Source organism: Protopterus annectens, chromosome 15.part0 (assembly GCF_019279795.1).
Source record: "Protopterus annectens isolate FY-2018-M chromosome 15.part0, PAN1.0, whole genome shotgun sequence".
Classification (NCBI taxonomy): Eukaryota; Metazoa; Chordata; order Ceratodontiformes; family Protopteridae; genus Protopterus; species Protopterus annectens.
The window spans coordinates 244,500,977-244,524,746 of record NC_056749.1 but is presented as its reverse complement, the minus strand read 5'-3'; the positions used below and the strand labels follow the sequence as shown (position 1 = coordinate 244,524,746).

General features: G+C 42.0%; 1 protein-coding gene across 1 annotated transcript in view; it reads right to left on the bottom strand.

The window, feature by feature from the left end:
• The window catches only part of TBC1D15 (TBC1 domain family member 15), a 2,197,436-nt gene that overhangs the window by 1,968,443 nt on the left and 205,223 nt on the right, over positions 1-23,770 (bottom strand). The window contains exon 4 of the mRNA XM_044057253.1: positions 13,409-13,483. Within this exon, the coding sequence (XP_043913188.1) occupies positions 13,409-13,483 (75 nt within the window). The remainder of the gene's footprint in view (positions 1-13,408; positions 13,484-23,770) is intronic.

Here is a 23,770-nt window from a genome sequence, read left to right as displayed (position 1 = left end):
GTGATATTTGCCAGACAAATATGCTGGCAGGGTTTTGAAGGGCAACAGGTGCCCAGGCTTATCCAGAACATGAAGGTACAGCAACTGAACTATACTTGTATCCTTTATTCAACTGTGAAAATTACTTTGACTTAGTACAATCTGGCTTCCTGGAAAAACTTAGGGATTAGGAGAAAAGGAGTAATACATAAAGGAGTCATATTTATATATTGATTTATTTATCTGCCCCTGCATCTATCCAAATAGATAAACATCCTACTCTCCTTGAGCCTTCCTCTAGCTTTACCCATCAAAACCAGTAAGAAGCTCTTTTTGATCTATAAGTTATTTTAAACAACGCTGTTCTTACTATAAATCTCACTAACCTTAACTGTCATTCTAACCCCTCACCCCTTTAAAACTATCCCACTAGTGATTTTTCTTTCCCTTTATTAATTCTTTCAACCTAACACGATCCCTCTAGTGATCTTTTCCTTTCTCAACTTTCAATGTATTTTAATATTTACAAAAGTATGTGTGTATGTCTTGTAAATTACTCTTTTTCTCTCTGATATTGTAACTTCCCACAAGTTATTAGTCCGTTTCTCATTTTGTTATATTGTACTGTAATTTCTGTAAATTCTTGTAAAATACTCTGCGATTATAATGCGTCTTTGGAGCTTTTCTCCCCCGGGACTCTGGAGAAAATGGGCTCCAGTCCCAGTCGGACTTTCCCAGTCAACAAATGTCAATAAATAAATAAAAAAAAAATACATTTATTTTTAATTTCGGTTACTTTTTTTTAACCATTTCTTTTTCCTAACCATGACTGCCCACCGTTGATCCCTTTTAACTAGACTTTATCCCATCCAATCCCCACTACTATAGCTATTTCAACAAACAATGACGGCAAAATATTCAAACCAGAAAGGCTATCAATCAGGCAGACGTGGAAAATAATTTTAATTTTTCTGCTAGGCCTAAGCTCTACCACTAAGCTGCTGATATGAATACTTATTTAGCAGATGGCAGGCATGGTTCTGCATGTGTGTTTAAGGCCACAACATTAATAGGGTTTGACAGCATTAAAATACACTTTTCTACTCTGTCACACTACATACACTACATGCCAACACCTCTCTCTTGAGTAGATGCTGGCAGTGAAATGGTCTGAACTGTCCCCTTCCTTCTCAAGACTGGTGAGCTGGCATTAACCATTCATTCTTACCATCCATCAGATTCTCCAGAACTGGGGGCATTACTCAGTCCTGGGTCATATAAGCTGCAGTCAGGGATCTCTCCTTCTGAGACACAAAGCTGCCTATTATTTTTCTTTAGTTTTGTATATATAAACTGTGCCCAGTAACAAGATTAAGCATAGATGAAAGCCATATCATCTCAATGATATTAAGTACTAGAGAAAAGTCACTGGGGGCTCTAAACATTATATATGTAAAAAAGAAATGCTTTCTTTTTTGTAGGTTCTACAAATTCTTGGACTGGGGATCTGACAGTGTCCTGAAGTCTGCCCATTATTATGACTGTTAATTACGTTTAAGTCGAGGATCAACAGAGAAGTAACAATTGAGAAGTACAGTTACGTACACTTACCATAAATGTACATGTTCAAGTGTATTAACTTTTGCAGTCCTGACTTGTGGAATTTCCTGCTGTGCAAGCCCTTGGCCGGGCTGAGTACCAGAGTAAAAGTCTCCCTCCTCCTTAGGCTAGCAGACGTCCTATCAGCCGTCAGTATGCTTCGGTACACAGGGAGCCAGCTGACACCGTGACATAGTTTTTTCTTGCCCCCTAGAATGTAGGAGCTCCCAGGATGAACCATAAGCAAGGGTCTAAGACAGAAACTAGGCCAGGCAAAGAGAACACCCAGGGGTCCATTGGCTTGGGAAGAAGATAGAAGCAGACTACTATTTTAGGCAAAGAGGGAGGGAGGGAGGGAAAGAAGACTGCAACAGTGAATACACTCAAACATCTAAATTTATGGTAAGTGTACACAACTGTACTATGTTCTTCATGTTTCACTGCTACATTTCTGACTTGTGGGATAATTCTCAAAGCTTAGGAGAGGGTGGAAGGAAGATTACAGAGAGGAAATGATGTCCTGCAGGATGCACTTGCAAATTGTGCTCCAGACCTGGAAAAGGCTAAGTGGTAGTGTTTGGTAAAGGTATGCACAGATGACCAGGTAGCAACGTCCAAAAAGTCTTCAGTAGGGACTTCTTTAAGGAAGGCAGCAGTGACCCTATTACAGTGAGTCCTGACAGCTTCAGGTGGATTTTTACCATGATGGCTGTAACAGAGCCAGTGGCAAAGGACACAAAGAGTTGGTCTGATTTTCTCAAAGATTTTCTTCTATCAAGATAGTGGCAAAGCTGTCTATGCACATCCCAGGAATGAAGGATTCTCTCCCCCTGGTTCTGAGGATTGGAGAAGAAGGTGGACAGGTGTATGGCTTGATTTAAGGATGTGTCCATGACCATCATGGGCACAAAAGAAGAGTTAGTCCTGAAGTATACTCTGTCTGGGTGGAATATGGGAAATGATTCCACTGCCATGACAGCTTAAAGCTCAGAGACCCTCCTAGCTGAGATGACAGCCAGTAAAAGGGCAGTATTCCAAGTTAAACATTTTAGGTCAGGAAAAAGCCACTGGTTCATAGGGGGGGAGGGTCATTTTTTCCAGAACAAAATCGAGGTCCCATGGAGGTGTGGGTTGCCTCCTGAGAGGTCTGATGTGGATCACTCTCCTAAGGAATTGCTTTAGCAGAAGGTGTAAAAAGACAGGAGGAAAAATAGGGATGTAGGCTGAAATGGCGGAAGAGTGAATTTTGCTGGAAGAAAAGGATAGGCCTCTATTAACCAGGGTAGCCAAGTCATCTAATCTGAGAATGTCTTGAACTTGTTTGCTTAAAGCATGCTTGGAAGTGGATGCTGTGAGATAATCCAGGCAGAGAGTCGGAGAGTCTGTAGAATGGGATGCACAAACCTTCCCTTGTTCAGAGTCAGAAGATCCACTCTGTGAGGTAACTACCATAGATTTTCATTGGTTAAACATAGCAGCAGAAGACACCAATGCTGCCTGGGCCAGTCTGGGTCTATAAGAATGACCCTTGGGTCCACTTCCCTGATTTTTAGGAGGACCAAAGGAAGAAGAGGCAGGGGACGACACAAATGAAAAGGTGGGTCCAAAGGAAGGAGAAAGCATCTGTCCTCCTGGCTGTGAGCAGTTTGCTCCTGGAACAGAATCTTTTTAGCTGAGCATTTTCTTTGGTGGCAAAGAAGTCTATCTGTGGGGTTCCCCATTTCTGGCTATGCGAGAAATGTTTCCCGATGCAGATACCATTTGTGAGGATCCACCAAGTTCCTGCTGACGTGATTTGCTAGAATGTTTTGAACACCTGGAAGGTACTGTGCAATGGAGTGTAACCCCAGAGTGTGAGCTGTTTCCCAGATCTGCACAGCTAGTCAACATACAGGGTTTGTGCCTCCTTGTTTGTTTATGTACCACATGACTGTGGTGTTGTCTGTTTTGACTAGCAGGACCCCTGGTTTCCATTTTTCTTTGAATGCCACTAGGCCCTTTTGAACTGCCATTAGTTCTTTCCAGTTTATGTGGTTACCTCTGTCCTGAATTTCCCCATTTGCCTTGAGATTGAAGGTGTTGGAAAGAAGCCTCCCAGACTGTCTCTGAAACGTTTGGGGTTAAAGTTTGACCCGGAGAGGTGAACTAAGAGGAGACCCAGGTTCTGGGCACAAGCCTGTGGCTCCCATGCAAGTTCCTCCTTGAGCCAAGAGATCGGATGAATTTTGGTCAACAGGGATTGTGAGTGCTGGCACCATCAATTTTTGAGATACTGCTGAAGTTTCCTTATCCTGGCCAGAAGAATCATGAGGATACAAGATGCCATGTAGCCTAATGCTTTGAGGAATTTCCTGGCTGACAGACATTGTCTCTGCATAACGTTTTGGAAGTAATGCATCAAAAGGAGACCTTTTCTGGAGGGAGAAAGGCATTTTGAAGGGAAGAATCCACAACAGCCCCCAGGAAGACTACCCTGGTGGATGGGTCTGTGTTGGATTTGCATAGATTTATGCTGAACCCCAATGAGGTGAGGAGGTTCTGAGTAAAGGTCAAATCCCTGAAGAGCTTTGACAGATTTGTGGCTTGAATAAGGGAGTCATCTAGATAAGGATAAATTTGGACACCCCTCTCTTGTTCTGCTGAAGGCAGTCACAGGGGCTAAGCACTTTGGGAAGACCCTGGGAGCAGCAGACAAGCCAAGGAACAGTGCAGAGAACTGAAAGCGACTGGCACCTCCTCAGAAATGTAGAAAGCCTCTGCAGGATTCCTCTACAGGAAAGTGCAAGTAAGCATCTTTTAGATCCAGGGTGACCATTAAGGCCTGAGGAGCTATCATGGGTAGAAGTTTTTGAAGAGTCAGTATTTTGAATTGTGGTACCACCAGGGACTGATTGAGGGTGGACAGGTCTAGAATAGGGTACCAAAAGCCTTTCTTTCGGAGAACAAGAAACAGCCTGGAGTAGAACCTCTTTCCTTTTTGCTGTTCTGGGGCTGGTTTACACGGAGAGTCCTATGAGCACAGACTCGGAACTGGAAAAAGGGTGTCTGCTCTTTGATTTTGTGGAATGTCTGGGTAACCAGAGTATCTTAATGGTTCTTTGAAAGTGAGCCTATAACCATTTGAAATAATATTCAGGATCAACTTGTCTGAAGTGATGAGGAAAGTACAGTTGTGTACACTTAAAATAAATGTAGATGTTCGAGTGTATTCACTGTTGCAGTCATCACATTTGGGTTATCCCTGCCAGGGTAGCCCTCGGCCGGCCCGAATACCAGAGGCTTAGTATTTCTGTGTTGGTTGCTGTAGCTTCAGGACTGATGTCAGGTCATCAGTAGTATAAAGTAAGGCAGCCAATGACATTACATCAGTTTTTCCTGCCCTAACCTATCAGGAGCCCCCAAGTAGGAGCCATATTCTGGTGGAAGAACCCCACCAGTAGAAAGTAAATAACAATATGTCCCTTGTAAGGAAAGAGGAGAAAAAGGGGGATGGAGGGAGGGAATCCAGGACTGCAACAGTGAATACAATCGAACATTTACATGTATGGTAAGTGTACACAACTCTACTATTTTCTTCATGTTTCACTGTTACAGTCATCACATTTGAGTTGATCCCCAAAGCTGAGGAAATCGGTTGAGGCAGTCAGGGAAACTAGGGGCTGGCTAGCATGCCCTGCAAGACTGCAGAGGCAAACCCTGTCATGGATTTGGAGAAGAGAGGCAGGTGGTAATGTTTGGTAAAAGTGTGAACAGATGTCCAGGTGGCAGCCTCCAGGATGTCCCTAGTGGGGACTCTTCTGAGGAAAGCTAAAGAGATGGAAGCTGCTCTGGTGGAGTGAGTCCTGACTCCCTTGGGGGGAGGCTTTCCATGTTGTTTGTAGCAAAAATGGATGCAGTGTGCTATCCATTTGGAAATGGCTTGTTTGGAGATGGTTTTACCTTCTGCCCCTGTAGCAAAGCTAACCAGCAATTGATCAGACTTTCTGAAGGATTTAGTCCTGTCTAGATAGAATCTGAGCTGTCTGTGCACATCTAGAGAGTGCAGGATCCTTTCCCCCTTGTTCTGGGAATTAGGAAAAAAGGTGGGCAAATGAATGGACTGGTTGAGAGCCACACTGGACACCACCTTGGGCATGAAGGATGGGTTAATCCTGAGGGATACCCTGTCAGCGTGGAAGGTGATGAAGGGTTCCACAGCCATGAGTGCTTGCAGCTCGGAGAGTCTTCTGGCTGAAGTGATGGCCAGAAGGAAAACTGTCTTCCAGAAGAGAAATTGTAGCTCTGCAGAAGAAGCTGGTTCGAGGGGGGGGGGGCAGGGTGAGCTTTTCCAACACAAAGTTAAGGTCCCAAGCTGGGACTGGTGCTCTTCTGGGTGGCCTGAAGTTGCTAGCCCCTCTTAGGAACTGTTTGATCAAGGAGTGTGAGAAAAGAGGCTGCTCAGTGGGAAAATGAGCAGAAAGAGAGACATGAATTTTAATAGAGGAAAAAGTGAGGCCTCTATGTAGTAGGTCAACTAAGTAATCCAGGATTAGAGGGAGGGAGGGCTATGCCATACTGGCTCCCTTAGCCTGAATCCAGGTGCAGAACCTTTTCCATTTGTCAGCATAAGACTTTCTAGTGCTAAGGCGTCTGGCCTCATGTATAACATCTAGAACCTGTTTATTGAGGTTGGCAGATTGATCGGGGGTTAGAGAATAAGCCAAGCTGCCAAATTGAGTCTGCAATTGGGGATGCACGAATTCCCCTTCCCTCTGAGTCAGAAGGTTTGGAATCTGAGAAAGATGCCATGGTGGCAGTGGGGACAGGCTGCGAATCAAGGGGTACCAGTGCTGGCGGGGCCAGTCTGGAGCTATAAGAGTTGTTCTTGGTTTTTCCTCCTTTAATTTGAGCAGTACCCTGGGGATGAGAGGTAATGGAGGAAAGGTATAGACCAATAGACTGACCCAGGGGAAGGACAGGGCTTCCACTTTCCAAGCCATGCAGTGATGCTCCCTGGTGCAGAATTTGCTGAGCTGATGGTTGGCGTGGAAGGCAAAGAGGTCGACCTTCGGGGTGTCCCATTTCTGAGGTTCTTCTGTTGAGATGCCACTAGTGTGGGTCCAGAAGATTTTTGATTAATTGGTATGCCAGAGAGTTGACAGAACCTGGTAGGAATTGTGCTAACAGGTGGAGCTGCATGGCAGAGGCTGTGTGCCAAAGGGTCATGGCCAGCCTGCATAGACGGCAGGAGTGAGTCCCTCCCTGCTTGTTGCTATACCACATTACAGTGGTGTCCGTTTTGATCAGGAGAGCCCCTGGGAAGAGAAGGGGCTTGAAAGCTATCAAGGCATGCTGGACAGCCATCATCTCTTTTTGGCTGATGTGCAGAGGGATTTGCTGTGGGCTCCATTGGCCCTGTATGCACCCGCCGTCCATGTATGCACCCCAGGCATAGTCTGATGCATCTGTGGTGAGGGTTTGGCCGGGGGGGGGGTGAGAAATGTAGTCCCTTGTTGTGGGAGCATGCTGTTGCCCACCAAAGAAAATCTTTTCTGAGGCAAGGAATTATAGGTATAAGAGTCTCCAGGTCTTGAGAGTGTTGACACCAAAGGCTTTTTAGGTACCACTGATGTTTGCTCATATGCAGTCTGGCATATGGAATGAGTAGAATGCAAGATGCCATGAACCCTAGAGTTTGCAGGATCTTCCTTGCTGGGGTCTGGTGACTAGTTGAGTGAAGTAGGCTGCCAGGAAAATTTGCTTTTCTGGTGTAAGGAATGCCATCTGGAATGCTGTGTCCAGGCTTGCTCCCAGGAATATAATCCTTTGGGTGGGCACCTGTTTGGATTTCTTTTTGTTGACTGTATACCCTAGGGAGGTGAGTAGGGACTTTACAAAGGCCAGCTGCATGAGCAGCTTTTCCTGGCTGTCTGCCTCAATTAGGCAGTCATCTAAGTATGGGTAAATCTGGATATTCCTTCATCTGCAAAAGGCAATGGCCGGTGCCAGACATTTTGTGAAAACTCTGGCAGCAGTAGATAAGCCAAAGGGAAACACAGAGAACTGAAAGTGTTGAGATCCTACCCTGAAACAAAGATATTTCTTGCATGATTCCTAATAGGAATGTGGAGGTAGGCCTCTTTTAGATCTAGGCTGGCTAGCCAAGCATCCTTGGACAGCATGGGTAGCAGCTGCTGGAGGGTGAGCATTTTGAATTTTGGGATCTTCAGGAAGGTGTTTAGAATGGGTAGATCGAGGATGGGGCTCCAGGTGCCCTCTTTTCTGGGTACCAGAAAAAGTTTGGAGTAGAAACCTTGGCCTTTCTGTTCTTAAGGAACATTTTCTATTGCCTTCAGACAGCAAGGAAAGGACTTACTTTTGCACCTCTGCCCACTGGTTTGAAGGTAGATCTGGGAACCCGTTTGGAGTAGAAAGGGTGTGGAAAGAAAATCTGTATCCCTGGGACATTATGTTGAGAACCCAGCAGTCGTTGGTAATGGTGGCCCAGGTGCTTGCATGAAAGGAGAGTTTTCCTCCTAGGGATAAGTGAAGGTGGGCACAGGGAGGAGAGTCATTGTGAGTTCTTACCATAAGGGGGTGGCTTAGAACTCCCTGGTTTTGAAGTGGAGGTAGTCCACTGCTTAGATCTCTGCATTCTCTTTGGCTGCTGTCTGGGGGGGCTGGGATGGACTGGCTTAGTTGGAGCAGGAAAGGACCAGTGTTTGGTGGGACAATGCCTGCTGAACCTGGGTGGCTGGACCTGTAAGAAATCCTTAACTGTCTGCATAGATTTTGCTATTTCTTTCATCTTTTTTAAGACCTCTTCTGCCTTAGTGCCAAATAAGTTGTCTTTGTGCAAGTGGACATCCAACAATTTAGATTTGACATGGTCTGGCAAGGGCCGTTCCTTAAGCCATGCATGCCTTCTAATGACACATCTAGTGACTGCTGCCCTGCAAGAAGCTTCTAGGGCGTCAAAACCGCAGTGCAAGGTGTGTTTAGTAACTTGACTTGCAGAATGCATTAAACTCATGCAACTCTTTAGATTCTGCACAAGCAGGAAAGAAAGGCATTTTTTGTTTGAGTTCCAGGGTATGTTGCTGAAATATTAGCATATGGAACTGACAATTTAGTGCCCTGATAGCAAGAATAGCTGAGGTATATACTTTTTTACCCCACCGGTCTAGTGCTCGGGAATCCCTATCTGAGGGGGTGGGATTCTTACCAGAGGTTGCTTTAATCCCTTTAGGCCCTTGAGAAATGACCTCAGGGTCAGCAGTAAGAATTTTAAAAATAAATTTGTGTGAGTCAGGGACTTTATAGTACCTATCTGGTTTTCTGGGTGCAGGAGGGAGGGTGTCAGAGGTCAAGCTGGATTCCAGGAAAACATCCTCCACAACATCCAGGACTGGTGGGATGGCCAAGGGTCTGTGCTGTGGAAGATCTAAGAATTCCCCAAGTCTCTTTTTAGACTGAGGGTAGTCCTGACTCTCCCACTGGAAATGCTCCCTTAAGGTATGAAGGGTTTCCCCAAAGGAAAAATCCTCTGGGGGAGAGGAGGAAGGGATGGACTCCTCTGCATCAGCATCCTCACAAGTAAAGAGGGCTTGCATGTCTTCATATTCAGATGCATCAGAGTCATCTGACTCTTGTTCAGACAAAACTACAGGGGACAGATCTCTTTTCCTTTTGAAGGGGGTAGCTTGGCTTCCCCTGATCAGCATGATAAGGTCTTCAGCCATTTTAAGCATTTGAGACTGATTCAAGGAAGCAGGTACCAGAGATTGGGTCATTGGTTTCTTGGGTGTGGTTCGTGCCCTGGGCCTAAGAAACTCGGTAGTTTTTGAAAGAAAGGTAGTCACGAAAGAAGACGTCGGTTTGTGTCGAGAATCAGTAGTGCGAAGGAATTCCTCGGAAGCCGTGCCTGCTCTGTGGCTCTGGACCCATCCAAGGTAGAGATGACCGCAGGATCCTTAGTCGAAGAAGAGTTTTCCGGCATACTGGACACCAAAAGGGTCTCGGTAGCAGCCTGCGAATCCACAGAAGCGGGTATCAGGGTCTGCAAAAATACCTCACTGTGGACTGGAGAACTGACGACAAGCTTAACGGAAGCATCATCAGTAGGTTTGGACTTGTGCGGTCTGTCTCTGTCTTTATCTTTACATTTTTTCGGAAGATCTGCTGTCAAGATGGCTTACCAAAGCCATATCAGAGTTCGAGGACTGCAAGGGAAAATATCTAGCTACAATAAGGGCCCGACAATGAATAGTTCTGGTGCTGAACAAAGCATAGAAGCGACAGCGGGGGACATCGTGGCCTGGGTCTAAACAAGTGATGCAGTAAGAATGAAAGTCTTGGTATGGTATGTGCTTTCCACAGGCAAGACAATGGTTAACTTTTTCTGACATCGGTTAGTGCAAGAAAAAACGATCCCTAACAGGGTACTTAGCTTTAGAAGACTTCAGCTTGAAATCGGTAGACAAAACTCAGGTAGCGGCCTACCGCCACTCGTGCAAACTGCTTCTGCTTCGGGCTCCATGGCAAGAAAGGCTGATGTAATGGCAACGGTTGCCTTACTTTATACTACTGATGACCCGATGTCAGCCCTGTAGCGACAGCAACCGACGCAGAAATACTAAGCCTCTGGTATTCGGGCCGGCCGAGGGCAACTCTGGCAGGGATAACCCAAATGTGATGATGGCAACAGTGACATCATCATCCAATTTTCTTTGAATAGGGATAGCCTTCCTCCTATCTTTTTGGGAGAGGGTTGGGCCAAGGGAAGAGGAATGAGAGAGTCACTCCTGCTCTCTGCAAGGACCCTGTGGCCTACAACTCCCTGGCTGGGGGGTTCTGAGGACCAATGCCTAGGACTTTGTGTTTGGTGCTGCCTTTGAGGTCTTTCCCTCTGGGGCTCCCTTTGCCTGCTTTTTGACTGAGAGGGAAAGGGACCAGTGTTCAGTGGGAAAATTCCTACTAAACCTAGGAGGCTAAACCTGGTGGAAGTCTTAAAGCAAAATCTATGTAGACTGTTAATCTTCCATCTTTTTGAGCACGTCCTCAGCTTTTGACCCAAAGAGGACATCCTTGTTCAGGGGTGCATCCAAAGGTTGGACTTTACATGGTCTGGGAGGGTCTGCTCCCTAGGCCAAGCATGCCTTTTAATGACAGAATCAGAGAATGCAGCTCAGCTGGAGGCCTCCACAACATCACAGCCACAACATAAAGAGTGTCTAGCCACCTGGGAGCTATAATGGCAAAAGTCCAACAATTCCTTGGAAATATTCTTGTCTGCCAGGGAAGATGTCTTTTACTTCATTTGATCTAAAATAGTTTGTTGGTATTTGATCATATGAAACTGGCAGTTAAGGGGTCTCACGGCTAGGGTAGCAAAAGTGCAAACTTTTTTTTACCAAACATTTCAAAGGCCTTGCTTTCTTTGTCAACAGGTAAAGGATTTTTTGAGGAGCTGGCCCTTGCTCCTTTGGGTCCTGGAGTGACAACCTCTGGATCAGCAGAACAATTCTTCAAGGGATTATTTATGCAAGTCCAGCACCCTGTAAAACCTGTCTGGTTTTCAAGGGACTGGAGGAAGAGAATCTGGATTCAAAGAAGAAACCATAAAAAATCCTCTACAACTTCCAACACAGGAGGAATAGCCAAAGGTTTGTGCTCTGGCAGGCCAAGGAACTCCCTAACCCTATTTTTTGATTATGGGTATTCCTGGCCCTCCTACTGGAAATGTTCCTTCATGGCATAGAGAGTTTCCTCAAAAATGATGTCTTCAGGAGGTAAAGCTGAAGCCAGATTCTCTTCAGAATCTGTATCTTCAAAAGAAGTATGGAAGGGTCCCTCCACATAGTCAGCCTCCTCCTGGTCAGAATCCTCATCAGAATCAGGAGGCTCAGAGAAAATGTCAGGGGTAGAATCCCGCTTCCTTTTTCCTGGGGAAGGCTCCAAAAGGGGTTGCCTAGCTCTGACTATAGAACCAACACCTTCATCTAACCTCACCAGGTTTTGCTGATATCTCTGTGCATGGCAGATGGTAAAACCCCTAGGCATAGGGCCTGAGGTAGAACCCTTCTTAAACGCAGCTCTGGCCTTGGGCCTAGGTACATCCGCAATCCTAATGTCAGTCTCTCTGTAAGAATGAACGATGCAGGCTGACACTGCAAAGGGACGTTGCCGATAAAAGATCACTTGTCAGAAGCACAAGTCTGCTGAGTAATCCCGGACCCAAATGACAAATAAAAGACAAGGCTAGTGCAGAAGTTAAGGGACCTGATGGCATGTTGGACTCTGGATGGGTGTCGACAGAGGACTGTGCCACCACCTCAGCCACAGAAGGGGGCTGCAAAAGCGCTTTGCCTTCCTCAGCGATAGATAAACTTGGGAGACTGGCAGACAGAGAATGACTGTCATCTAAGGCCCTAAGCTTGGGTATTTTTTCGTTATCCTTCCTACGCTTAGGGAGCTCAACCTTGGGATGACCGGCAGCCACCATCGGATGATGCAAAGTAGATAGCAGACTAAGATGCCTAGCTAAGATCTTGGTGCCAAGTCTGATGATCCTAGAGTTGAAAATGGCACAGAAGCGACAATTAGGAACATCATGATCAGGGCCTAGACAGGTGGCACACAGAGAATGGAAGTCTCAGTCTGGGATTTGCTTACCACAGCAGAGACAACGGTTAACTTTATCTGACATGAAGAGTTCCCTAACAGGATACTTCGCTTTTAGACAACTTCTCTCTGGTGTTGACTGACCAACACTCTGAAATACTGCTTCGGGTTCCAATGGCAAGAAAAGACTGGGGTCATAGAGTCGGCTAGCTCCCTATATACTGAAGCGTACTGACGTCTGATAGGACATCTGCCAGCCTGAGGAGGAGGGAGATTTTTATTCTGGTAGTCAGGCCGGCCAAGGGCTTATATGACAGGAAATCCCACAAGTCTGGACTGCAACAGTGAAACACAAACACCACTGCACTGACTATAAAAGGTGACCAAAGACAGTCCTTTTGTCAACCACCCCTTCTTCCTCACAGGGAATGAATACTGGCAGACTAATCACCAAGCAGGGAGCACACAATGGGCACTGAAAGTCTCTGGAAGTGCATATGGACTAGTAGCTTGCATAGAGGCAGGGAGAGAATAAAGGGATAGTTTTGTGTGTGTGTGTGTGTGTGTGTGTGTGTGTGTGTGTGTGTGTGTGTGTGTGTGTCTCACAACCTCAGCACTATGTCATAAATTAAAGAACTGTTTTTACATTTCATCAGAAATACTACTCATTTTGAAAATTCAATTGATCAACGGTAATCCTGCTGACAGCACTTAGTTATGGTTAGCGAAGGGTAGAACCACAGTCTGCACTACATCTCAAAACAACACATCCATGTGTGGAAATAAAATCTAATTAAAAACATAACATGCAAAAAAAATGATAACTAAACTGTGGATCCATTCAACTCTACTTCCCACTCAGACCACCTGTGTTGTCCAAACAGTGATAACTAACAGTACAGCACTCCAAGAAAGTGTCTCAATTTCACCAAATCAGTATTAGCACTTAATATGACCCTAGCGGATGCATAATGCAATAAATGTAATCTTAGTTTCTGACAAGTTTACTACTACATATAAACCTATTGATTTTAAATTATACAACTGGTTGATGGGGAAAAAAAAGGCCAGACTTTTCTTTAGTTTAATTCTTTAGTCTTTCTAACATTTAAATCTTTTGAAAGCTACAGCAACCTTCAAAGGTTTACGATACATTCACTAAACAAAATAAAAACCTAGTCGTCAAACTGTCGTTAAAACTGATTTCAGTATTATAAAAACGCTGTACCTTTCCAGCAAAAGGAATGCTTGTAGAGTCTAGGTTATCATCTTGTAGCCTCCAATCAACTACTATTTCACCATCCTAGAAGGGGGAAAAAAAAACAGACGGCCTCAAAACAAAAGCAGATATCATAGGACCAACTTCTTAAGTAGTCAATTAATGCATCAGTTAATTATTTCAAATATTTGGTGGCCTTTACCGCCACCACCTGAATTTAGTACAAGTCTAGCTCAATCAAAATGGAAGGAAAATGGCAAAATCAAACATGCTTGCAACATTTTCAAGATTTTAAATAATATGCATTATTTTTTGATCTGACGGAAATTTCATGTATTTCTTGAGCTGTGCTTGAAAATGGCCTGGTATGGTCAGTGCTTTTTCCTGGTCAACAAACATAAATAAATAAATGCAAGTTTAAACAAAGCCAAGTCACTAATAAAGGTTCAAAAAGAAAAAGGTAAACCAATAACTTCTCCCCAACCACCACCACCAAGCCGTCCTCAGCCTTGCCATTTTATTATTTCTTTGTTTCTTCCTGTATGTCCTCTATGAGAAGGGTTCCCAAGTTCTGGTGCAACAAGCATGTTATTTAGCAGACAACTTATTCTGGGTATGTGCACTCTGAAAAGCTGCTACATCTCATACATACAATACAGTGTGGCTGGGAAGAGTGAATGCTAGCTTTCATTTGTGATTGTATTTATACTTTTTCTGTACCTATAATGTATTTAAAATGGTTACTGTCTGCTTTCCTAAATTAGTTTAAAACCAGGTTTAATGAAGTTACAACGAACTAAATTATGTAATTGAAGAGACATAATATGTTTGTATGTCTGTTGAAGTTTATTTGTCTATGTATAAATTTCATTATATTTTTGTTATAAATTGCATTTATATATGATTTTATGGGTGTCACATGATTTTGGCTGCAGTCATGTGATTTCTTTGGCTCCTACTTAAAGCATATTGCTGTTATGCATGTTTGTATTGGTATTGAAGAAGGGTTTTTGCCCGAAAGCTTTGCCTTTTTATAAAGTGTTTTTCTCAACGGTTGGTGTGTTTGCTTCCCTAAATAAAGCATATTAAGGTCTTAAAAAAAAAAAAAAAAAAGAGTAATTTATTTTATTTATTTTATTTTACATTTGTTAACTGATGGTGTCTGACTGAGCCAAAAAGGCCCTTTTTCAGCAGAGGCCCGGGGAGAAAAGCTCCACAAAGAAAAATTACAGGCACATTTAGTTATTTAGACATGATCAGTATACACACAAATTACAAGAGACATGTTTTTACTGTGGTATGCGGCACATCAACAGTTACAGTGGAGAGAACAAACAAAAAATATTAATTTAAAAATAAAGGTAATTAATAGACTTGTGGTGTACAGATGAAATTTGGAACATAGGTAGAATACATACATAGTACACAGGTACAGTACATACATTGTAGATTAGCCAGTGTTTGTAAGTAAGATTGAAAACTATTATCAAGTACTCTAGATTTAGTATGTATAATATTTAAATGTATAATATGTAAAAGGAATATTTCAGCATGGGGTCTTCTTCACTAATAAACCAAGAAATAAAGCTGTAACTTTGCAACTTTTTTCTTACAGGTTGCAACAGCAGTTTTGGTCATTTTCTACATAAAGTGTGTACTTTGTCCAGTATTGTCTTGTTTCCATGTCCTATGGTCATCCAAGAACACTTTCATGCATTGCTACATTACTGAAAAACAAGGAACTCAAATCTGTAGCTAAACAACTTCTACAATTTATTCTCCTTATATTTACTTATACCTACCTTAATTGTACAATTACACCATTATTTATTATAGTTTCTACAAAGAAGCATTTAATTTTAACCTTCAATTTTTAGAAAAGGTCTAGGATTTTAAACCCTGCTGTGGTCCACACTCATCTGCTCATACAGGGCTACAATTTTTGAAAGTCATTTCAAGACTGCAATTCATGGTTGTTTATGAGGGGTTACCATTTGGCAGAAGAAAAAAAAACTCAAGCAAGCTTCAACATCTTGTGAACAGGAATAATGGGATATTTTGTTTTTTCAGCAACAGAACTGGTTGTTGAAGCCCTACTGTTTTGAAGGTACAGTTCTGTAAACACAGCGTGTAATCAAGTATCAAATGTATGTTTTGTCATCTTATCAACATCACCTCCTTTTCAACACTTAGAATAGGCTTAGTGTAATGTGGTTTAACATCTTGTTGCACTACTATGAAAACTATTCACGCCAACCAGTAATGTAGTTAACAGCATCAATGATGGTCTTTCACCACCTACCATGGACAGTGGTCTTTCATGTCATTTAATCTTTAGGTTCTTGAAAATCCTTAAAAATTCCCAACTATGATTTAACGCTAAACACACTTTCCTTCTTCCATTCCACTAATAATGATTTTTGCAAGGTTATCAACCATTTTATTACAGCATTCAAAAATTACTCCAGCTGACTTGCTCTGTTCTTCATACTGCATTCCTGGCCACTCCTACCTTCTCCATTAACAATCTCTCCTTGAGGAAGGAGGCACTGGGAATGCATGAAGTCCTTAAATACTTCCAGTGGATATGGACAGGGATAACTGGCAGAGTGTGACTGAGAAAAGAACGTGAGAGTCTCACGTGCATGCAAGTGTATCTCAATCTCAGTGACAGGTTAAATCATATAATAAAAAGACTGCTTTCACAATCCATCTGAATGAGATGGCTGCAAGCACAGACTAACTGTAGCCAGGTGAACTATCAACATTACATCTGACAAATTATTCTTATGGTTCCCTGGAGAAAGACAATATGATTGATAAAGATTTACTAGGCATAAGGTTCAGAAAGCTGTCGATGAACCTAACTCGATTTTCCAGTTGCCTTTTTAAAGGGTCACTCAGTGGGCAAACAGGTTGACAGAATCAAACCTTGGATAAAAGAAAGCAAATCATTAACATTTCACAGCCTTAGTTCTTTAAGTTAACTGCCAAATGAGATTTGAACTAATGACCCTTGGTTTATTAAAAAACGCAGTGTTCAAATCCCTCAGCTACAGAGTTAGTTGGCCTAATCTATAATAGCAAAATTTGAATGTTACATATAAAAAAAACTCATGAACCTCACCTTGTGGACAGTCTCTTGAAGGACAGCTATACACTAATCACAATACTTCCTCAAACTAGTCTCTAGTTTCCTGTGTAAACTGTCTACAAATGATCCCTACACTACCACTTACAATAAAGCAAGACTTAATTACTCAGCTTTCCATGGCATATATACGCTATTCAGTTTCTAAACTGCACACCATTGAGTATGAATGAAATCTTGCAGTATTTTCTTCAGAAAATTTATCTGTCTGGCTATTACCCTACATTAACTACGTCTTTTGGCTCAAATAAAGCTCACAGACCAAGATGACCAAAGCCCTTTCGCTTCTACTCACCCACAGAGTCTTTGGAGTTTTGCATCTTATTCATGGCACATCATGAGTCATAGCCAAGAGAAGCTGTGCTAGAAATTCAGGAAACCTGATAACTGCAAGATGACCATGGCAGCAAAATGGAGGAATGACTGTTTGCAATTAATTAATTCTAAGTATCATAAAAAGTAAAAGTTATTTAAATATCTGTATCTGAAGAAGGATGGGCACTTTACCATATGTTAAAAAGAGCACAGACCACAAAACACAGAACTGTCACTGGTATCAGGTAAAAAGTTTTTGCCGAGGTGGGCTGGATTTGTTATTTGACGTAAGGACACTTCATTCCACTGTGTAGTGTGTTTTTCTTGCATCACGTAAAAATGTTTATGACACTGCAGCCAGAACTTCTAAAAGTAAGTAGCAATTTTGAGTGCTGGCAATCTAAATTTTATAAGGACAGCCTGAAGAAAATGGAAGGTCAAAAAATTTCATCTTCATCCTGTACCAGTATCATACAGGGATAAAGCCCTAAATCTTGGTGACACTGGCAAGGAGGATAGACAGGTGAAATTAGGAAGAAGAGAGGGGCAAAGCCAGTTGTAAACACTACCCTATCTCTTGGTGGTGGAGTGGTAACTCAAATGGGCAGCCAGAGGGTAGGCACAGGATAACAAGCCTTCATTGGGTTTTAGCCTTCAAAATGTGCAGAAGCATGCACTCACAAAAACAGAGCACTGTAGGCCATCATGGTGGCATAGTTTATGTCCTCTGCACAGCAGAAGAGTTAGGACATCTAAAAATACTCTCATTGCTGTGATGCAAGTAAGAGCACAAGGCACCCTTGTAACTGCCTGAATGACAACCCTGCCTTGGAGAGCAAAGGAAGGGATGGGCAATGTCTGATCGAGTGAATATTTAATGGTCAGCAGGCACCAGAGCAACAATCATATAAAAATGTCATCTTCTAAGAGAAGCTGCACTTTGGGAAGGAGAAACTGCAGCAAAAATAAAATAAAATTAATACAATTTTGCAGGCCACTCTTGAGTTTAACAAGAAGTGCCACAGACACATCAGATATACCCCTGAAACAAGATAAAACAGCTTTTAATTTGAGCATAATAGTATTTTAATAATTAAAAGACACCAACATGAGCAAACGCCACACTGAAAAATAACAATATGATTTTAGACATACATACAACGCTTTCAAAACATTTTCAGCTCAAAACCTGGTCCTTTCTCAAGGCCTTTTGATTTCAAAATTTACATTTTTTCTGTGTCTAGAAAACTGACAAAATGCCTTACTTAATTAAAAATGGTAATTCCTCCTTTACAGTGTGCATTTTCAAATACCTTGTTCAGCTGTTTGATACTCAGTTTTACCATCTGTGTCAAATCGGTATCAACTGGTCATACTGTACTGGTTTTAATACAGCCCAAAAGCTCTTATTACCTGAACTCTTACTCAGAATATGCTGTTACAATGCCAACACTGCAAAATACCATCTGGCTATACTTACTACCAAAAGTACTTTTCAAAAAAAAGATGCACAAAACTGACAACAAAACGTCAAGCAGGGAAAAAAAAAGAAAAAGTCAAGCATTTTCTTTCCCTTTGTTAACAGATAAGACATGTCTTAAAAGCATAGAAAATGTCAGTACTTCACTGCAGGGTAGCTATGTTAAACAAATGTAACTCATTTATTTCACAAAATGGCTAGGGCTGTGGACTACAGTACACTGCAATATAATTACCAGTGTACTACTGTATGGACAAGAGTTTACTGGGAAATGCTGAAGTAACAACTGACAAAAAAGACCTTCATTCAATATATGAAGAGAACAATAATTTTTCAATACAGTAGAGAATCAATTATCTGAACTAACTGGGACCTAGGGTAGTTTGGATAATCAAACATACATTGAACTGGATAAAAAACATCTAAAACCTTGTTTTTTCTGCATGCAGGGAATACACATTTCAACCATTCAGCAATTCCAGTGGACAATAAAGAATATTTTTCACATACAAGCAGGCTACAAGCTCAAAAAAACATGCACAAGCGAATACATACAACATTTACATATTCAGACTTTATGATTTTTCCTACCTGAAAACTTTGAAAGGCTGCGTTCGGATAATCGACTCTCTACTATACACTTTTTTATTAGATAAATTAAAAAAGAAGTGATGTAAATTGGCCAATACTTTGTAGAACTGTGTAGCCATAAAACTTGTCTGTAATTTCTAGAGCCAAGTGTGAGAAGAATTATGAAGCCATAAAATCTGTTACTTTAGAACCAAGCTAAAATTTGACACCACCTCATACAGACAGTGTGTGCGTGTAAGAGAAATACTTGGAGAATATGTGGTAATACAAGCAAAGTTTTTGCTTTGTCAAATAAATGAACAAAATCAAAACTTCACTTGTTAGCAAAAAACACCATTCAGGTTTCTACCACCAGCACACTGCTCAAATAGCTTCTTGTACAGCTGAAGTATGTCCTCATTTGAGTCTTAAGGCAATCTTCTTGGCACTCTTCAGTCAAGTTTAAATCAGCATATCTTCTACTTGGCAAACACCTAAGTATCCAAAACTATTTACTCCCTTCGCAATGATCAGGCAACCATAATTTCCAAACACTGTACCAAGAAGCATGCCTCAGACTTGCAGAGTCATATCTTTCTTTTGATCTCTCTACAGTAGGTGATTCCAGTCAGTGTTTGTTGTTGTTGTCCTGGCTCTACCTTAACACGTGGTACATGGTCCCTGCTAAACAATACCACAAGCTAAAGTCATATTTTCTTATGTATAAACACCCCATTTGAATATTAAATTACAAAAGAAAATAGTATATTCACATAAACAGTACATAACATGGAAAAAGTAACATACTCATGATTATTTAACAACCATTACACAGCAATGGCCACGTACCACAGAACCCTCTCTCCTGTTATATACCATTTAAGCTGGATCATAGAACTCAGATAAACCACCCTTAATGACGTTAATGTCATACGTGAATGGGGCGTGCCTTCGTTGAAGGTTGTGCGTCAGGGCTGGTAACCCAGTATGTAAAAATCCACTACCAATCATTAGCGGACCGGAGTTCCACTGTGGCGACTCCTGACTGGGAAAAGCCAAAAGACACAAACAATGACGTTAATGTCAACTGTCCCAAACCCTGCCTAACCTCTCCAATATTACATAGCAGTCTAGCCTAGGGATCAAAATAATCAAACTGTTCCATTCACTTTCAGACCTGTCAGTAACTCCTAACTGACAATTTAAGTATCTTCTGCAATTTCTCACTAATTAACTTTCTTTGAAATTTCTCACTAATTAACTTTCTTTGAGACTCTTGTACCCTATATAACTTTTAAGATAACCTTCCAGAGGGCACAGTTTCAGTGTAATACAGAATTATGTATGTTCTATCAGGTAGCTCTCAGAACTTTCACTTCTTGTTTCTGAGCCTCCACAGACTCGTCTAGTTACAAGTTTGCGTTGTGTGCGAGTACATATTTAAATGGGGTTTCCTCCTCCTCCCATGTCTTCTTTGCTATTTCAGCAAGCTTCAGAAATGTATTCCATAAAGCAACTCAAATCTACCTTCAAGTATGGTATATTCTCCCAGCTGAAACAATCACAAGCTAAAAAAGCATGTAAGAAAATAGTATTCTAAAAAATATGAATTAAGCAACTTACAAGAAAAAAATGCAAATTCATGACTTATTACCCACTAACCCAATATGTTACTGGGTACACACACAAGCATTTTACATACAAACACATAGACAGTGGTATAAAATAATTCAGCTGCATTAAACACAGTGGTGTGAATTTTTTTTTGTAAATACAGTTAAAGCAAAAGAAAATATTCAAGGGACCTTCTACGTTAGCCCCACAAAGAAAAAATATCAGTAATATTGGTTTTAACACAGTCCAAGAGTGCTTTCACTCAGCGTCCTTATCGGACAGCAGTTATTTATATCTCACTTCAGTTTTAAAACATTTTGACACATCACAAGGCAAATCCCCATCACTATGTTACATCTGATCCCCCAGCTTGCCACTCATAGTTTCAGGCCAAGATGGGTTGTGAGCTCTAGACAAGTCGTTTGCATTGTGTTGGTTTGAGGCTGAACTATGTTTAAAGTAAATTTAAATAGTTTTAAGAACAGCACAAAACTACAAAGTTAATATTCCCACCATGTTACTTATGTAGCCAAACTGGGGCGCATGGTCTGTGACCAACAAAGTCCCTGTCAAGTTGATGACATCTGAGTGACAAGTGCACCCATAGTGGATCACCAGGCATTCCTTCTTAGTGGAATATCTGGTCTCTTCTGATCTACTTACCTTAGGAATTAAGTAGACTGTGTTCTTCTCCATCGAATTCCTGTGAAAGCACTGCCCCTATGCCTGCTTCTGATGCATCAGTACAAACTAATGACTGGAATCTGTGGATACTAAAAATATTCTGAACTTAACATTTCCTTCAAGAGTTTAAAGGCATTATCTGCAACAGTGACAATCTCAACTTAAGGGGTATCTTCCCCTTTCTGTAATCTATAAGAGGGCATACAACAGATGCAAAATAGGACAGGCATTAATGATAGCATCCAGCTGTGCCCTCACTTGCTCTACAGTGCATGGAGTAGGCCAGTTTTTTAATGCATCTTGATTTTCCTTCTTTAGCTGTACAACTCCCCTACCCATTATGCATCCCAAATATTTTACTTCTGTCATGCCCAACCTGGTCTTGGTGGCACTGACGGTCACCTGGTTTGTATTGAAAACCATAATACAGCCCAAATCTTTGCTATGTGTGAGACCCTGTCCCCAGAGTGCATTATATCTTAGACATGGAGCTTTCAGATTCTGCCATTAATCTTTGAAAGGACACAGGAGCACCAGAAAAAAGAGGGGGGGGAGAGTATACTGAAATAAACCCCCTAGGAAAAGGCTGCCTTTTTTCTAGACTGAGCGGCTTTTTTTTGGGGGGGGGGCACTGTTCCACTCTCTTTTAACTTCTCAATCACCCCCATCTTAAGCAGATACTTATTTTTGCTCAGCTTTTCTCTGTGACTCGACTCTGGTATTCTGTAAGGTTTTAGTGAAATCTCTCTGCTGGAATGGTCTCAATATGGGACAATAATGAGACAGGTTTATTCTGCCAGGTAGTTCTGAAAACACTGCTTAACAGAAACTCTCAATCTCTTGGTTCTCTGTCTTACAGAGTGTATGCCATCTGACTTCATGGCAGGCATATGGTAACCATTTGAAATGTCAGGACCCGCTACAAAGAGTCCCAAAATATGGAGACTGAATAGCTGAACAAGTGGACTTACATCTACCAAGTCTGAGATTCCATTTCTCAAAATTTTCCCTTTTCCTCCTAGATATAGGGATCTCAGAGTTGGTATACATAAGTCTGGGGAGGTGTGGGTGGCTTACCCTCCTCGCAAAAAGACGTTTTAAGGAATTTTGACATTCACTATATTTCTATGTTTTTCAGTCTTTTTTTTTTTTTTGGCTAGTCAGCACTCGCATTTCAAGTATCAACATTTCAGTAGGGAGCCCAGGCATATAGGTCAGCTTTCTTCCTTCACCAGTTTAATCAGGTGATGCAACTAAGATAACTACAAAGGACTGCACTTAATATTGATAGCACATATAGTCAGAAACTTGTTTTTTTAAAAGGGGGGGGGGGGGCAAAGCCAAAATTTGATCTTTAGTTCTGAATTCCATACTCCTCGAATTTCTATAGCTCAGGCTTGTTCCATGTGCTCCCGTTTGACGGGTATCACCACTTTAAGCCCATTCTTTAATTTAGTTTAGTGTCATAAAACTGTTTTAAGTTAGGTTCTCTCTTCTTCCCAAGTTTCTCTGGATATGTCTAGTAGTCTAAGAAGGTGCCTACCATATAATAAAAGGTCTACATTCTGTTGTGGAAAATTTCCAGTACTTCTCCAATGGCAAACAACAAATTTAGTATTCTGGTTCCAGTTTTTACCATCTCACTCAATAACTTTTCTTAGCATTCATTTTAATGTTCATTTAAAACACTATCACATGCACGAGGATGGTACACACTGTTTTTTTTAATTGTTTGACCTTAAAAGCACTGGCAAAGTCAGTACATTACTCTGAACATAAATGGAGTCCCCTGGTCAGCAATTATTTCCTAAGCTATCCCTATTTTGGAAAATAGGCCAAGCCTAACTCACTACGCACATAGGTTCACAGGTAGATACTAGGCTATCTGCCCTAGGGCATTTATAAGCCTAGCCAGAGTGCATTTGGCTTCCGCCTCCCTATTAGATTAGCCTACTGTGCCTCTGTAAAGTAGGTCACAGAAGGTACCCTTTTAAGATTAGTTTACCGTCCCTCTGTCTAGCAGGGACACAGGAGAGATCCCAGGGGTGAATTTGCGATTTCCCATCCACGCGTCTAAATTTCGCTTGAAGAGGGTCAGCGAGGGGCTATGTCTAACATGAATTGGGATTCTATTCCAGATTGAGGGGAGCCTCTGGGAAATGAATCTGTCCCTCCAGCATGTCCTACTTATTTTTGTGCTGAGGTTTAGGTCCCTGGAGCGTGTAGCTCTAAGGGACTTGGATTTTTTGAGGTGGAGCATGTCCATTAATTTTTGGTTAGACATGGCTTTGTACGTCAGGCATAGACCGCCTCTGAGTAGGCAGTAAGCAACTGAGTAGAGCTGGAGTTTATTTAGTCGAGATGCATAGGACATCTGTTTGTAGCCCATGATCCTCTTGGTGAGGTACTTTTGGGGTCTCTCCAGTTGCTGCAGGTGTCGGGTAAGGTACATCCCAAAAGGGGCATTGTATTCAATTATGGGCCTGATGAGTGACGAGTAGAGGGGCACAATGACCTCTCTTGATCTAGATGTGAACCCTTTCGTGATAAGGTGGGC